Source organism: Harpia harpyja, chromosome 14, assembly GCF_026419915.1.
Source record: "Harpia harpyja isolate bHarHar1 chromosome 14, bHarHar1 primary haplotype, whole genome shotgun sequence".
Taxonomy (NCBI): domain Eukaryota; kingdom Metazoa; phylum Chordata; class Aves; order Accipitriformes; family Accipitridae; genus Harpia; species Harpia harpyja.
In genome coordinates, this window is record NC_068953.1 from 13333246 (window position 1) to 13346696 (window position 13451).

Below are 13451 nucleotides of genomic sequence, written 5' to 3' on the forward strand. Positions count from 1 at the left end.
ACAGGGCCACACTGTCACTCCTGGTGTGAATGTGGCAAGTACAAGCCCCTTGGTGTTGCATGGCTGTGATACAGGGCAGCACTGCAGGCTTACGGTGCCTTTCTGCCTCCTTACCGGAAACATTGTAGAAGTAAATTTAGTCCTGTTATCTCCCACTGAGACAGGCAGTGATCTGAATGGCCTGTGGTTGGTCTATCAGTCCTGTAACCCCTGCTCCAACACCCAGCACAGGACCATGTTGAGCTGTGAACACAAACCTTCTGCGCTATCATCTTTGCCACCACGTCCCGAGCATGCACATCAATGGTGCATATAGTCATGATTTTCTGCCTGTCACCCTTGGAGAGCTGCCCAATCAGCATGGTAACGAGGGCGTTCAGCTGGGTTACTTGCTTCTTGTGATATTCCTTCATCGCATTCTCGTAGCCTTCCTCCACCCTGGCGAAGGCAATCCCAACCTCGGTTGTCCACCAGATTTGGGTGCAGGAAAGAGCCACCTAGGGAAATGGGCTGGCTCAGTATCAGGGAAAACACCAGAGCTTCTTTACGTTCAAGAGTGTCTGATCCACAGGGAGATCAAGGATGAAGTATCCGTGTCATGAAATTAAGTATTTTTTCATACAGTAGTCACAGCAGAGAGGACAACAGGGATCTGCCCCATGACATTCATTTAAAACATCATATCAGCGGTAGACACATTTAGCAGCTACTTATTAGTAAATCAGCACCTTTCACATGCCTGGCGCAGCAGAGAAGGAAGAGCTGAAGCCCATGAGGCTGTCAGAGGTGCATCTGAGGGGCTCTTTTCTCTCATTAGGCCTCACCACTTTGTTTTTCTGCTGCACCTCTCTCTCCTCTGGGTGTATAGACTTCCCGTCACCCATGGGGTGCAGCAGGCACTGCCCAAGTTCCCGAGCTCTGTAAGCCAGCCAAGAGCATATCATCCCTGGAGCCCCAATCAGAGCATGTTGCTCAGCCTGGGAACTCCATCAGGAGATTGCCAGGATAAAGGACAACTCATCCTTCCTCCCTCCTGGACAGCACAGCGGAGGCCAGAAACATCCCACCCACAGCTAGAGGCCATTACTGAAAGAAGGGAAGGGCAGGACTGAAGGGGAAGCCAAGAGCTGCCTTTCCCACATGCCAGCCTGAGTGGAAATGAGGAGCACAGGCAGATACCTGGGCAGGATAGTCAAAGAGCCATTGTTCCCTCGGCTTCTCCTCGTAAGCCATGACGGCTTCTGTCATCTCATCTCTCACAGTAGCCCTCATGCTGTCTAGTACATGATTCAGCCAGACCTCAACCTGAAGAAAAGATTAAATCACAGTAACACATTTGCTCTTCTTAAGCACCTGTGGTAATTACTGAAGATAGGAATGGGAAAAGCATCTCAACTCTTGAGTTAAACAAGCCTCACAGCCTCCTTCAGACTGGGTGGATTTAGCCAATTCTGGTACTGCAGGATTAGCAACTATTTCCAGACACCAAGAATACAAGGCAGATTTTTCCTGAACTCCAGCTACAGGAGAAACCAAAACGTACTCTCTCTACTGATGAGTAATTTGGTTCGGTGCATTCCACCTCCAGACCATGACAGAATCACTCATGGGACTTGGGCACAATCTGCCAGCAGCAAGAGGAAGCTGCTGCCAAACTTGGGAACACAATTCCTGCTGAATTTAGTATTTCCAAAGTCCTCACTGAGAAGATAAGTTTAAACGCAGCAAGCTCCATCACCGGGGAGCTCAGTAGCTGGTAGTACGTACTTTAGCTTCCTCTAATAGTCCATAGAGAAAGGTGCAACTACAGGGACAGATAAGCTGAGCAGTAGCTTGATTCTTACATTTTGTACTTATCCTATGAAAGAAGAAAGATTTGGAAAACAGGAAGAAATGCCTTCTCTTTCAAAAGATACCCACACAGAGGTACTATGGAATAGCTTAGTCTATTTTCAATCTGCATCCCCTCCCTTACCAGGGATATTTGTAACGAGCTGTAAGACTAACCTTCAAAACATGAGAAAAATTCTAATAAAAAAACCTAGTTAGAAAAAGGCCACAGCTCTTTCTCCCAGAGTGGACTATGACACCTATGCCCCACCTTAGTAAGGACCTATCCAGAGTGGGACCAAGGACTCTGGCGTAAGGAGGAATTAAATTACACACTACCTCTTCCAGCCATTCTCACGCATAAAGGAAGAGTAGTGAAGCTCTGTGGTGTCTTAGCAACAGATGCCCACACAAGGGGCAGGAGAGCAGACTCCACTGGACAGTTTTGATAGACAAGGTCTTCCCTCTCACCTGCCCGCTGCAGTCACAGGGTTCACTGAAGCTGACATATTCTTCCTCTCTACTGTACATTCCCAGGCCAACCTTGGTTGGCTTTTGCTCAGAGTCCAGCTGGAATTTCATCTTGGCCACATTGTCAAAGAGTTTGGAAAGATGACGTTGCACCTGCAAAAGGAATTGTATAAAAAAAGCAACTGAGACAGGACAAGCAGAATGGAGATCACTGTATATGTCAGAGGCATAATCATGTTCACAAAGCATGATCTTGGACATCTTGGTAGCACCACACCTTCTCGTACATGGCCAGGATACTGCCAACGCAAGCATCTTGCTGTCTCTCCCAATACTTCCACCTACTTCTACATCATTTAGAAAACAGACATGCCTTCATAGATCGTATTTCTCCACTGGGAAATCTCCCATACAGGGCAAAAGCACAGAAAACATTCAAGCATTGTATGACCTCCTAGCCCAAATTTCCCTACATGTAGTGATGAGAGGTCTCTAGCCATTGCTCCACCTCATCCTATTCTCAGCACACTGTGGAGTTTTCTTCACTATGAACCTTCCTGTTTTTTCACTACTAGAAATCAATTCTGTGCCAATGAGAAGTCCTGAATTCTCCTCCATGGAGAAGACAGACCTTTATTTCTGCACAAGACCCATGACAAACAGCTCAACTGCCCATGCCTCCTACGAAACACCCATCTTGACCGAAAGCGCTCTTACAGAAGGAAAAGAATAATTCAGTCCTTTCCTGTTCACACCCAGCTGAGTTTGAAAAGCCAGCAGGGAGATGCTAGCATCACTGCTGCAGGCTCTCAACATCGGCACCTTCCTGCTGGGAGCTGAGCAGGTCACCAGTGCTCCAGATCACTACATAACACACAAATACATCACTGCGTGTGCACATACCACTGCAAACAAAGGCAGCCTTCTCCCAGGACTGACATTCCCATGGCAAGGGTCAGCTCACAAAGCAGTCCCAGACAGGAGCTGCCTCTCTCAGTGACAGCCAGAGACAGGGGGGTGGACAGACTCCCATGGGTGGGATGAGAAATGAGAACAGCCCATGATGCATGGTGCTCTAATGCTTTCACAGAAAGACAGGTGGACTTGTCCATTTAATTCTGACTCACTGACTCACAAAGGATTACAACACTCCTTCTCTCAAGCTATCCTGCAGGTGGATATAGCTCAGTGGTCTTCTTATGCACATTCAAGCAGGGCCAAATCCTGGAAGGTGCTAAGTACCTCCGAGAAGCAAAAGGCACTCAGCACCCCGCCTGGTAAGCATATCTCCTTTCAAATCTTAAGTAAACCATAGAAACCTTTTCTTATGTCTAGAAGCTTCTGCTCATAAATCCCCACTGTCCATTCCCAGACCCTGGCCAGTCTGCAGGGCTTCAGACATACCCCAGCACTTAGTGCAATCCTGCCGCCAGAGCCCTGAGCACACCTGAATCTGCACAAGTTCAATACCCAGTTCAAGAAGATAATATCATTGTGTATTTAATCCTCCTTTAGGAACGATCAGACTTTGAAACTACAGCGGAAAGGCTGAGACCATATCCATGTATGAGCCTACTTGACATTTACTTTGATTTTACTGCAAATAGTTTTGAATAACAGAAAACACCAGGAATTTCTTCTTACTCCACAGAGCATTTCAACACAGCATCTTTTCTTTGCTTCCTGTGTTTTTTTACTCTCCATTTTAAGTATCAATCAACTATGTATTTATGATACTCTGCGGGCTGAAATCACCCAGCAGCAGAAACAGATATGAGCAGTGTTAAAGTTTAGAGGCAAACAACAGCATTTCCAAATGCACATGCAAACCTGCTCCATTCATGTCCTCACTTGAACGACGAAAATGATGAAAAGCTTAAAAAGGGTGAGATTACTCGCTACTGAAAGATGGAATAAGGAATTCATTCCTTATCCAACACTCTCCATTTGCTGTGAACATTTTCATTGGTTGTACATACCAGCCTCAGGATAAATGATGCATCCCAAACAACACCAGCCAGAGCACAGCTTTGCCAGGCAAAGTGGCCAAGGTTTCCTGACAGCAACACCTGTAGCATTAATAATCAACCCTAATGCTGCTACGCTCTGTATGGAAAAACAACTTCAAGACTGAATCCTCTGAACTCTGGGAGATAGGAAGTGCCTGTGCTCCTCTGGGCAATGGGGGGAAGAGCACAGTGAAGCCATTTCCTAAAACAGGAAGGTTACTACAAGTTCCTCCACAGGATGATCCAGCAATCCACCAAAGTCAACAGGCGGAATGGTATATTTGGTGCGATTTTCCCATGCCTGGCATTCAGGCACTGTCCCTAGAAACCCAGCCTGGAGACGAGAAACCTTCTCAGTCAGATGGCACAGAAGCCCAGGGCAGGAGGTGAGATGCCCAGCCTGGCCACTGAGCTGCACAGGGGTGGATGGCAACCCAAGAGATCTACTCGCTTGCCTTGGCCATAGCCACTGTCTGACTACCAGCTGTCTTACCTCTTTCAGGTTGTGCTCTTCTCTCCCCCTATAATCAGGACATCCCAAAGGCCTTTGTATGGGGGAAGGAAAAAGTGGCTGACTAGCAAATGCCTCTTCTGCCTAAAAAAAGGGAACTCTCCAAGCCATCAGTTGTCAACATTTCCACATTTGAATGCCCAGTCTGTGGCTCTTTCAACAGCAGATGCTGTTTGGTGACATCCCAGGTTGGGGATCCAAGGTTGGCAACAAGTTTTGGCTGAGATCCTCAAGAAAAGATGGTTTCCTCCAACCTCACTGTATCCCAGCAGAAACAAAACCACTGTGTTTATCGCATCAGAAACATAGCTCTACCCTGTGCTATGCTTTTAGAACCATCTGCAAGTATTACCAGGGTTAGATCAGACAACATACAGTGCACGTGTTGCCTTTCAAAGATGACAGATGAAGGCCAGCTGTGAAAGAATTATTATTAATCCAAGTGAGGGTGGGAGAAAAAGCACTCAAGAAAGGAAAAGCTACAGGAGAGTCCCAAGACAGCATCTTCCACCATGACATTACTGACAGCTGGAAAATGCAAACGTGATGCAGTACAAGGCTTACCAGCTGTGGGTTGGTGCCATTGGAAAGAATATCCAATAAATCTGCAGAAGAAATGAAGTAAAATCTGGGAAAGGCCAACCTCTTCATGTCCAAATATTCAGCCAAAGCCTTCTCACACAGAGACAACCTGGGGAGACAAAGTAGATAAACAGAGCCCAGGACAGGTGGGTAAATATCCTTTCAGGTTTCATGCTACACAGTTTGGGTTATCAAGCAGATTCTCCTCTACCATGGGGAAATGCTAGACATGAGCTGAGCCTGTAGGCTGGTCCTCTACAGCATTTTCCAAACAGATCAACATAGCACATAGTAACTCATAGATCTCTCTCTACTCCCAAGGGTTAAACAGCCTAAGAGTCAGAAAAGCCTCATAAAAACTAGCAGAAACACAGGTGGAAGAAGGGGCTAGCAAGGGTTTGCAGTTTGACCCACAGTTTTAGACAAGCTCATAACTGCCACAGGTGATTTAACACTGGGATGAAAGTTTCCATAACTGCTTTTATTCTAATAAGCCACATTTTAAAGTCTGATTCAGACCTACTCAGTTTTTTGTGTTTGCAAAGCCTGAAAGGAAACTTGTTTGCTCCGATCTAAAATGAATCTTTCAGTGTTTCATACTAAACTGCTGCTGAGCTTACAAAGTTCATAAATAACATGTCCTCTGTGAGGAACATTGGCCTTATCTGATTAAAAAAATAAAATAAATCTTTATTTTAAATGGATAGTTATTACTGATGCAACAGCTATCATATTAACTTTTAAGTGTGTTCCAAGTAGACAAGCTCATATGTTAAGTGAGAAGTGTATCCATCTCAAGACACTAAGGTCTTTCTCAGAGAGTCTAGTTATATTATGTGTCAAGCGTATACATGCAGAGATCATTTTGTAAATTAAAGAACATGGGCTCAGCTCGCTGCAGATATCCCTGCTTGGACTGCTAAATAGATATTTAAGACATTGTATTTGGGGTGGCAGTGAGGTCATGTGTTATTAAAACCAGCTGAATGCTTAGCTTTGTATGTGTGCAAATCAATATTCAGGAGGAGAATTTGCACATACGCAAAGCCAGACTCCACTTTGGGGGCCTCAGGGTGATGGATCACAAATAAAAAGACTTAAGAAAGATCAGAAGTGCTGCAACTGGTGAATGCAAGGAATGCACAGTCTAGGAAGAAAGCCTTGGAGCACAGGGTAAACAAACTTATTACATCTGATCCAGTCTCTGCCAAAATCCTGGGATTTTTGAAGTTCTACCTACCTACTCTGAATGTCCTCCAGTTGTTGGGACAGACCTGGTTTATTGGTGGCCTCAATTACATTTGGGGTTTTCTGAGCTTCATACGCCAGTTCTTTAAAATCCACATCAATCCCTTCAAAGCGCTTGGAGTCCTAAAAAGCAATAAAGGGAACACATTCACTGTAAAACACTGATTTTGTGCTAAAAGATCCCATCCTCTGGGTGCTGTCTTTGGACTGAGGAGAAAGACTGTCTGAGGAGAGCCTCCTGTCCAGTGCAGAGGGCCCCCTCCACCATTTCAGAAGGGCTCTTCCAGCCATGTGCCTGAAAAAAGTCTCCAATCGGGCACTTGCCGTCCTCTCACTGTATCCCAAAGGGGTCGTGGATAAAGTGATCCATGCAGAAGCCAATGCCTAGGACCAACCACTTTCTTGGGACTGAATTCCCCTTTGAATGTCTCCTCATAACTCTTCCTCTCCCATGTCCAGATGAAATACCAAGTTTCCCTGGCCACAGCAGCAGGACATGCTCCCATATGCGGGAAAGGCTACCGACTCCATTTGAGTTGTCTCTTCCCCTCTTGCTACAATGTAGGAGTCCCAGTGCCCATCCTTGAACTGGGTATGATGACACTTGCAGAGGAGAGCCCTTCCTTGCCTTGAGTAAGGCCATGGAAACCCCACATTGGCAACAGAGGAGCATGCTGACAATTATGCTCTGCACCTACAGGGACCCTGAATTTCTGGAGTTAACAGTGAAGAATAAAAAAAGCTATGTTCAAAATGTCTCTCCTCCTCCCTTCGTCCCAAGCCAGGCCTCCCGAGTGAGCCAGGACACTGAATAAAAGTGCTCCAAGCTTTCCTGGTAACACTTCCACATTAACTTGTGTTCAGCCCCGGTAGCAAGGCTCTGGCTGGAGGGTTCAGCCCCTCCCTGCATGCAAGCTGTGTAGCCAGCTTCTGATGTGCATCCCATGCCCTACCAGCACATCCTCCCCCAGCCCTGGATGCATCCCAAGGAGGTTCAGCCTCCAGAGGCTTTGAGCTCCATCTTTTCTTCTAGGGAAGGGAAGAGGCTGCTGATTCGTGCCACCTGCCAGACAAGTATTGAGATGCAGACAGCTGCCCAGTAGGATGCAGATTTAAATCATGATGCGATTTCATACATGCCATTAGATAGCTGTTGGATATTAACAGCTTGCTGGCACACAGTACAGCCTTCAGGGCACTGGTTATTAGCACCTGTATATATTGCCCAGTAAGTGAGGTGTGCCCAGTGCTTTCCAAAGCAGAGGGAGGAACAGCCCAAGAAGACCAGAGTGAAGGGATGGTGACAGGGTGGTCTATTGTCTGGGTGTCACTGGGCTGTGCACACCCCCTCTTGGGTGTCAGTACCCCAGCAGTGCTGTCAGTGAAGCTGCACATGGATGGGGATGGCAGTGACACAGTCAACTGCAGTTCACTCATGAGTGAAAGGCAGGTTCCTCAGCACGGCTGCAAGCGGTCCAGCAGGGCCAAGAACAAGCTTGGAAGATTTTCTTAATAATCAAAGGAATCTGGAATAAGACTGGAAGCTGGACTCAAAGACACCCCTGAGGAGGTCACCAATGACAACTCTGTTCCATTTTCTGAAGCAGGAGTGGGAGAACAGCTGCTCTCCCCCTTCACCAGCGCTGAAGGCAGGGAAGGGGATGCTGCCAAAGCTGCCTGGTCCAGCTCTGGTTTGATGATTTGCAATGTCTGAGTAATTATCCCGGTCCTCTTCCCTCTGAGGAAAGGGAACACGCCTGCAGCGCTGAAGGAAGCCAGCAGCTTCGTGCTCAGTCTCCAGGAACTCTGTATTTGCTATGCAGTGGTGGAGAGGAGAAAATCAGCTTCTCAGCATGGCTCAAGCACAACCTACAGTACAAAAACATCCTGGGGCAGCACTAGGGAAACTACTATAGCACTAAGGGAGCCTCCAAAAAAGCAAGGCAGCAGGAGAAAAGCCCTGCTTTGGAGAACTTGGCATTATAGATAACTCTATTTTGTATAATGGAGGCTCTTCTTCAACACTTTCCAAACAGGAAAAATAGGATTTGGGGTTTCATACCTTGGGAAGCTGTGCCCGTATATCTTCTGAGCCTATGAATATGCTCTCCAAGTGAGACCATGTATGCTGCACTTCGAACCAGAGAGAAATGACGGAGTCCGCGGTGGACAGCTTCCTCTGCCATGCAGACACTTCCTCCAGGAAGAAAGCAATATATCTGGATGTCATTAAATTCTGCAGCTGCACCTGGTTGTCTTCTAAAGTTTCAATGAGTTCTTCATCTGACTTCAGCAATGGGACGTTTGTCCGGGGGTGAGGCTCATACTGAAACTCCATGGTGCTCCAAGTCATTTTTAGCTCCTTCAGGACTTTCTCCATACTCATTTCTCGCACTGCTTTGTCCACTATGCCACGAACCTCATCCTCAAAGTTATGCAGGTTGAGCTTCAGGAGGTCAGCCAGCGTGGTGTCTGAGTCCATCACAAACCTCACACCTGTTGTTTGCATCAGTTGATTCCAGTGTCTTTCTCTAATGGCAGGATTTTGAAGTTCTGCCACAGCTTTCAGAGCTGTCAGCATGTTCTTCACCTTGCTGTCCAGCCCGGTGAAAGCATCCCATCCTCTCATTTCCTTATCCAAATTCCGAATCTCTCTTGCAAACTTTCTACACTCCAGATCCATGTTTTCCACATTAATATCCACCCATTTGGTGGTCTGCCAGTCATCAAGGCTAGTGTTCACAAGGGAGATCATATCCCAGAGCTCTTTGAGAAGACACAGCTCCCTTCTGCACTGCTTCAGTTGTTTATAATCTGGCACCATGACTTCAAACAGACCAGCTGATTCATAAATCGAGGTCATGGCTGACTCCATTTGTTTAATCTCAATGTGCTTTGCATCCAGCAGTTGATAAGGCTTTTCAGTGTCAAACCTAGAAAGAAATGTTTATTCTTCATAAGTGATATTGTAACAACTTCTAAAGAAAACATAAAACAAACAGTGCCTGTAAGAGACAAAGCAGAGATGAAACGTCTGTAGTACACATTGATGGTAGAGCCACATGGCACTACTGACACCACCTTAAAGCGATATTGTGCACTCAGCATCCAAATTCAATCTCTTGCTAACACTGGACAGTGTTCCCAGGGACAAAACAGCCCAGGCACAACAGATACAACACTGTAAGAAGGTAGGAAATGTATGCAAGGGCTTGAGCATATGTCCTCAGGACACACAGAGATGATCCCATAAAGCATTTTTTCCTCAGGGCTTCTCTGATGCTGTAATTTGCCCATACCTGAACGGTGCTTCTTTCCGAAATCGCTCTCTGAATCTGTGCTGCTCAACATCAAACGCTGCACAGCTCTTGCGCAGAACTGTCATTTCATTTGCCTGCAGAGGAGCCACATGCTGTTTCACAGCTATCGCCAGCTTCTTTATATTGTTCCATTTTTCTGGCAGCTCCTGGAAGCAAAATTTAAATGCTGGTAGGCAGTATTTGCTATGCAATGCATCTGATCTGTTTATGGATAATCACAGAACAGGAAAAGCAACAGATTCCATGTCTAAAACTGTAAGGAAGTTTTGTTGTGATGCAAAGGCTAAACACACAATTTGGGATAAAACTTACCAGTTATTCACAATTTTGAAGACTAATGAAGACTGAGACCTTATAACTGACTGCTCTGATTGTAAAAACATGTTCAGTAACTTCAGAAGAAGGGTTCCAGACTAGATCCCGGGTTCCCAGGATAGTTCATGCTTGAGAGAGAACAGTGATCCTAACACCAAACCCAGTGGGACCCAGAGCTTGCTGGGAGTAGCTGAAGGCAGGAGGATGGGCTGTGGATGCAAGCTCATCAGATTGTCTGCCTTCCCAGAGCTAATTAAGAAACAGATCCTGGGAAACTTCCTGCCAGCTCTTAGAGCAGAAGAAGATGTTATACCAGAAGGGCTTCTAGAGAGCTCTCTGAGGCAAATCCCTCCAGCCTGTGTATATAATATTAGTAGTAAATAAGACTGGTTTCTTTCTCAGGTCTGCATCCAAGCTGCAAGTGTGCAGCACTGCTGACAATCCACCCTCTGTACCTGGGATTTTCTTCAAAAAGGGATTTTATTTCTTCTCACTAGGCTTCTTGGGCTGTATCCTCAGCCCAGACACTGACACCAGCCAAGGGCTCTGCTGTCCTCAAGTCCCAGTACTTTGCTCTCAGAAAGCCCACTTCCCCATGTACTGTGCAAGCCTACAGGGAAGCCTTTGGTTTCTTTTCATCCCAGTTCACATAGTTGAGGAGATTAATGGAGACCCACCAACACTATGGAAAGAAGGGAAATAACCTAGAGGCAGCTCTGAGGCAGCAGAGATGGCCAGAGCAGGGCCAGTCCCTCCTGACGGGTCTCTTTCTGACACTTTATACTCCAGTCTCAATAGAAATCACTATCCATGACCACAGCAGGGCACACATGGAGCTGCTTCCTTGTCCTTCTCACACAGACTACCAGCTCCAGCCCATCCATCTTCACAGCCATGGAGGGAGCAGTACCTAGAGAAACTTATTTCTGGTTTTCCCACCATATACAGGAGTGAATGAATCATTCAACTACGTGTTGCTGTCACTTGCCAGAAAGAACAAAACTGTTTTGTTATCTCCTGCATCTGAATGGCTGCCCCGCATCCCTCATTTCTTCTATCAGAAAAATAAATCAGTTGTTTGAATGTACTTGCACAAGCAGGCACCAAACAGGTGCCTCTCAGGCAGAGGAATTAGCAGAGCTGGGTTCCCCACAGCACCAAGTTTTATGCTGGACTGAAGCTGTTGCAGCAGCCAGAGCATCCATGTAATGCAGCTGTCCTGGTTTTCAGGGAGTCTCTGGGAACCTAGGTATCTTTAGAACCCTTAACTATTCCAGATTTGGTGACCCAACCACCCACGGATCACGGTTGCACAAGCAGAAAACTAGGGGATTGCTAAACCCCACTCAGCTCCCATGCAAGCCTGCAGCAGAGAAAGGTGCACAGGTGCATAAGGCAGGAGCATCTCCCCAAAAGCTCCTGCTTTAAACCTTGTGTTCTACACAGACCCCTCTGCCCACAGCACCCCATGACTATAGGATATCCATCAGCATGTAGCCACACGCTTCTCCACTGTAACATCTTGGCTGTTGCCAGTGCTTGTCTCCTGTTCCCCAAGGCTGGCTGGGCACCTCGCAGTCTTTTCTAACCTCCATCTCATTGTCTCCTTTCCAGAAAAAATTTCCCCCAAACCCCTGATTCATCAGAGCCAGATGTGGAAAGGTGCCAAAGTACTTTCATAACCTGCTCCCAGTGATGTCCTCTGGGTCAAGCAGATTTGGTCTTACAGACCCAGTGAAGGACTGAAGTCCTATGAGAAGGCAACTCCTCTGCCAACATTATCCTTCCCATCTCCACAGTTGCCAAGAACTGGCTTATTTAAAAATAATTATAATTCAACCTAATTAACAGATGTATTTGAAAATGCATTAATTTTTTTCAAGAGTAATCGCTGGGAGTTGGAGCAGGCAATTCTATGTTTTTCATACATAACAAAAGGCTTAATCTTTGCTTTAAAAGAAAAATCTCAATATAACTCCAAAATTTAGAGCTATTAAGGCACATCCTGCAATAGCAAAATACTATCCACTGAGGCCCTCTAATGACAGGGAGTGGGGTCTTAAATATTCCTGCAATGCTCTCAAGCTCACACTCTCTTTGACGTCTGCTACTCAGCAAATTGGTGTGCCCACCACAAGTTTCCACCCACCTCCAGTTGCTTATAGACTTCCTCCGGCAGCTGTTGCTCATATGTCTTCAGCAGTTCAATGGTTTGCTTCAGGGGCTCAAACATGGCATCGGCGACACTATGCCTTTCTTTAACGGCTAGGAGATGACCCATAACCTCCACCAAGCCATCATAATCGCCTTTTTCAACCTTTTTGCTCAAACCTTTATCGGCAGTTTTTATGAACTCGTCAAGGTCAGCCAAGCTATATAACACAAAGCAGGAAAGCACAAAATGAGAGCAGTTCCTACTGAAATAATTATCAGCCTTATGCCAGGCAGCTGGACTGTCATGGACAGGGGAAAGGCCTGGCTAACCCTGTCCATTGCATGGCAACATGCTGAGGGCATCAGAACCATGATTCGTGCTCAAAGGAATCCACAGATGTGGTACAGCTTCCTGCAAAGAACAGATAAAAAGGTTGGGACTTCTCAGGTTGGAGAAAAGGTATCTGAGAAGGAGTATAACGGAGACCTGTGAGCTCAGGAGTGGTCTGGAGAGAGTGAGTTTGAAAGGACAGTTTTCATCTCATCTCTTCCAATGCAGGAATTCAAGATCCCCAAATGAACCTGGCAGGTTGCAAAGCTACAACAAACAGGGATTCTTCTTCACACACTGCCTCATTTCACAGGGTAACTCCCTGCTGCAGGAGGATGCAGATGATAAAAATTCACAGCAGTTCAGAAAAGCAACCGAACGTTTGTGGGAGAAAAAAATCCATCCAGGTCTTTAAATACAAACGCATGACCCCTGCCTCTCAAAGTCCATGAGTTATAAATAGTTAGATACAAGGAGAGTATTTGGGGGAAGTTTCCCTACCTGCTTACCCTGTTCTTAATCTTGCCAGCTACTAGGCACTGTCAGCAGAGGCATGATGGTCTCCTGGATCTCTGGTGCCTTCAAGCACAGTCATTCTCCTCTTCTCAAAACACTTACTTTTTAAGTGACCACTTAAATTCTGTGGATGCTGCTTGGCCAAAATGTATCCTTAAATACCT

The 13451-nt window shown here is 46.2% G+C and overlaps 1 protein-coding gene across 1 annotated transcript in view; it reads right to left on the reverse strand.

The window, feature by feature from the left end:
* DNAH9 (dynein axonemal heavy chain 9) overlaps positions 1–13451 on the reverse strand; it is a 210216-nt gene that overhangs the window by 165094 nt on the left and 31671 nt on the right. The window contains exons 18-25 of the mRNA XM_052808369.1: positions 12436–12658; positions 9951–10117; positions 8714–9584; positions 6644–6774; positions 5386–5512; positions 2302–2454; positions 1180–1305; positions 258–497 (exon numbers count right to left, since the gene is read on the reverse strand). Of these exons, the coding sequence (XP_052664329.1) occupies positions 258–497; positions 1180–1305; positions 2302–2454; positions 5386–5512; positions 6644–6774; positions 8714–9584; positions 9951–10117; positions 12436–12658 (2038 nt within the window). The remainder of the gene's footprint in view (positions 1–257; positions 498–1179; positions 1306–2301; positions 2455–5385; positions 5513–6643; positions 6775–8713; positions 9585–9950; positions 10118–12435; positions 12659–13451) is intronic.